This window comes from Alosa pseudoharengus, unplaced genomic scaffold (genome assembly GCF_046254945.1).
Source record: "Alosa pseudoharengus isolate Yale_2024_CS ecotype anadromous, Long Island Sound unplaced genomic scaffold, YU_APseudo_1.1 YU_APseudo_1.1_scf_10, whole genome shotgun sequence".
Lineage (NCBI taxonomy): Eukaryota > Metazoa > Chordata > Actinopteri > Clupeiformes > Clupeidae > Alosa > Alosa pseudoharengus.
Genome location: NW_027468565.1, coordinates 35,302,333 through 35,306,129, shown reverse-complemented (window position 1 = coordinate 35,306,129; position 3,797 = coordinate 35,302,333). Strand labels below are relative to the sequence as shown.

Below are 3,797 nucleotides of genomic sequence, written 5' to 3'. Positions count from 1 at the left end.
TTATCTTTGTGTGTGTGTGTGTGTGTGTGTGTGTGTGTGTGTATGTGTTCCAGATGCTGATTTCCCAGCTGGTTTCATCTTCCTGGTGCAGAAGGTTTTCCTGCTGATGTTCCGCACTCTGGCTCACCTGTACTCTGCCCACTACACACAGCTGGTCGCCATGGAGATGCACCCGCACCTGAACACTGTCTTCACGCACCTGGTGCTCTTCTGCCAGAGCTTCAAGCTGCTAGAGCCGCAGGAGATCGAACCACTGCAGGACCTCATCACAGCACTCACACACAGCTAGCACACACACTCTCACACACACACATGCATAGCTAAAACACTTACATAAACACACACACAGCTAACACATAACCCCTCCCCCCCGCACACACACACTCACATACACAAAAACACACACACACACACACATACTCATAAATACACACACGACACCTTGACTGAAGAATGGACAGGATGTTATAATTCCCGATGACCTTTTTGTACTCTCCGATCGGGTGCTTCTCTGGATCTTCTCTATCTGTCCCTGTTTTCATTTGAAAACTTCAGGGTTGTGTTTTTGTGTGGACAAACAGAAATGGAGACTTTTGAAAACGAGGACACAGAAACCCATGCTCACTTTCTGACTGGGTCTTAAAAGTCACATGTACTCACCTTGATTCAGAACTCTCCATTCATGTGACCCTTTTCCAGAAGAAAGCAAATGTGATCTGTGTTTTCAGGCGTGTCGTATAAACGCTGTAGTTTCAGAAACAGAGTTGGAAACACTGGTGTGGACAAAGATCATCACAATAGTTTGAGAAAGCATTAAGGGTCATTCACACCAAGAACAATAACGATAATTGTAACTATAACCATAACAACCATAACCATAACTATAACCTTTCACTCTGAACAACGATAAACAAAGGCTCTCCTTGTGTTAATGAATGTGACGGCTAAAATTTGATGGGTTCTGATTGGCTATTAGCTTTTTATCGTTCTCAAAATCGCGCTGAAAGTGACCCCCAACGATATTGTTATTCATGTCGTTATCGTTTTAGTTTTCATTTCGATATCGTTATTCATGTCGTTATCGTTTTAGTTTATGTGTGAACGACGTCATTCATATTAATGAGAACGATTTGATTATAGTTATCGTTATCCTTATCGTTTGTGTGAATGACCCTTTAGTGTGGACATATGCTCTGATGACAAACAGAAACAGCTCAGTGGCCAGTGTGAGATGCTAAAGAAGAACATGGGTGTATCATGAATAGCATGTTTTGTACATCCAGACAAGCAGTACGATACACATTAAGATAAATCCACCCTAAATGTGGATAGAATGATTTGTGTTTTTACTACTTTTCAAACTTTGAAAACCACTCCCTCATGAGGACAGAGCGCACTGCATCCCAGCTGACCTCAGTGGAAATGCCACTGCTTTTGTCCTGTTGAGGATGGGTTTTAACCAGGACAACACAGCCCTGTATGTGTCCATCTGCACAGCAGTCCCCTGCATCCAGCACTGGACTCATTATGCATCACTCACTGCAGAGGACCGCTCACTGTGTCCCGACTGTCACCAAGTTCTGACACACACACACACACACACAGACACACACACACACACACCGAGAGGGGCAGGGAGAGGAGCAGATAATTCAGATACACAGGACCTGTTCATCCAGGAAGAAAAGTGCACCTGCTTTCACAAATATACAGTACATCCCTGTCCAAAAGCTCTCTCTCTCTTTCCCATACACATACACACACACACACACACACACACACACACACACACATACACACACATTCAGGCAAACAATAAGATCCTGGACCTCTATTTACACTATGATATCTTGTGTAGCAGGTTTAAAAAGCATAGGAATCACTTAATAGTGAAAACACACACACACACACACAGTAAATTTAGATATACGTATTTATTCTTCTCTCCATGTCTTGTATTTCATGTGTAAATAAAAATGCTGTTTAATTACAACCAATCTGTGGATTAGCATACTAATTTGTTTCACACACACACACACACACACACACACACACACACAAACTACATCAGATACTCTGCACACACACTGCTGAATGGGCTACTCTACACACTGTTTCAGAGACATTACATGTTACTTGACATGAAGGACCCTGTCTGGCTTGTGCATGTAAGTAACACACACACACACACACACACAGGGACAATAACATTAATGGCCACTGGGTGGTGATAGTAGCCCGCAATGGGTAACTTTTAAATGCAACATTATTATAGCTTTTCTTAGTCGCTTTGCTGCATTTCTCGAATCATCATTAATATTTGCATATCAGTTTGTGCATTTCTACGCGCACATGAAAGTTTTGCGTGAGCACATGAAAGTTTCACGTGAGCACATGAAACTAAACTTTAGATTTGTTTTTGCTCATGTCCCCTTAGGGGCTCCGTACATTTCTCAAAACAATTAGAGCAAATTGCACCGCATAGTGACTTACCTGAAAAGACACGTATTTTGCTCAAAATGCTTTGTTTATGCCTCAAAAGCAAATATTTATACCAATGAAACTGTCATCAGCAATCAAAATAGCTGATGGTAGCTGGTGAATAGTTTAAACAAATTTCAGGGTTTGTCCAGTCCATATTGGGTGCGGTTTAGTTATGAAATGTCCAGCGCAAAAAAATAACCACGCCATGTGCTAGGTCGGAAAATAGGGGCCAGAAAATATTTTCTAATGAACAATGCGCAAGGCAGCACTATTTTCTATTTCTAAACTACAAAGTTACACATTATTGTGTGTGAAGGGGGTTGATTGCAAGACAGTGGATAGTTTTGAGTTTTTTGTGTTGACAGACATTGGGACAGTATAAAAAAACAAATGTTTTCACAGCATTGTGCAAATAAAAAATGACCAATATAGTAAAACGCCTCTTGGTCAGAGCTGTGCACCATTGTACATCTTTCTATACATCCTGGGGCAATTCCAAGCAAAGGTCATCCTTACCATGGAAAAAAAAGTTGTGCATATGCAAATAGAACTGTTGTTAAAATCTTCATTTAGGTCTATATTTTATTGTTTGTAACTGATCTGACTGAATTTGATGGAGAATAACACTCTTTTTACATCATAAATATGGTGTGCAACCATACAGAAACAACATTTTTCACATGGTAATATTATACATATTTAAAAAGTGGATAAATGGACCCAAGGTTCAAACAAATTGTGTCATTTGACAAATTCCAGATTGACAAGGGAATGGTAGAGCAATGTCTATGCTCAGCTTGCATTTAAGAGCACAACTCCTTACATTTGTAAGGCTTTTGTTTTTAAGTCAGCAAGTTCCATGGCCTTGTCACATCCCGATAAAACGTCTGTTCTGGTGGCATGTCAGTTTCAACACATTTCACCTTAGTGTTTACAATTGACATTTCAAAGATTATTAGGTTGATCAAAACCACAGGGAGGCCTTGCCTAACCATTAGCAAAACAAACATAATATTAAAATACCTCCAGTGATTAGCCTAGCCATAGCCTATTTTCAAGTGGCCTAATAACGAAAATCTGAGCGATTATCTTCCTGTAACTGTCATACTGTTGTTGTACAGTAACTGGATTATCGTGTTAGCTGGTGAAGATGGTGGACTTTGCAGCTGGAGTTAACATAGCAACCTCCTTCTGTTGCAGATCTGTTCAGCCTGCCGTTCACGTCTGCTTAACACAGTTTAATTTTAAATGTGACGCGATATGCGATCATTTGAAGTGTCAGGTCCTCTGTAGCTAATACCCACAGATTAACA

General features: G+C 40.5%; 1 protein-coding gene across 1 annotated transcript in view; it reads left to right on the top strand.

Moving 5' to 3' along the window:
• Positions 1-1,997, top strand: part of LOC143106625 (MOB kinase activator 2) — a 9,437-nt gene extending 7,440 nt beyond the window's left edge. Inside the window, exon 5 of the mRNA XM_076270993.1 lies at positions 54-1,997. Coding sequence (XP_076127108.1) covers positions 54-289 — 236 coding nt within the window. The 3' untranslated portion in view covers positions 290-1,997. The remainder of the gene's footprint in view (positions 1-53) is intronic.
• The last annotated feature ends 1,800 nt before the right edge of the window (positions 1,998-3,797 follow it).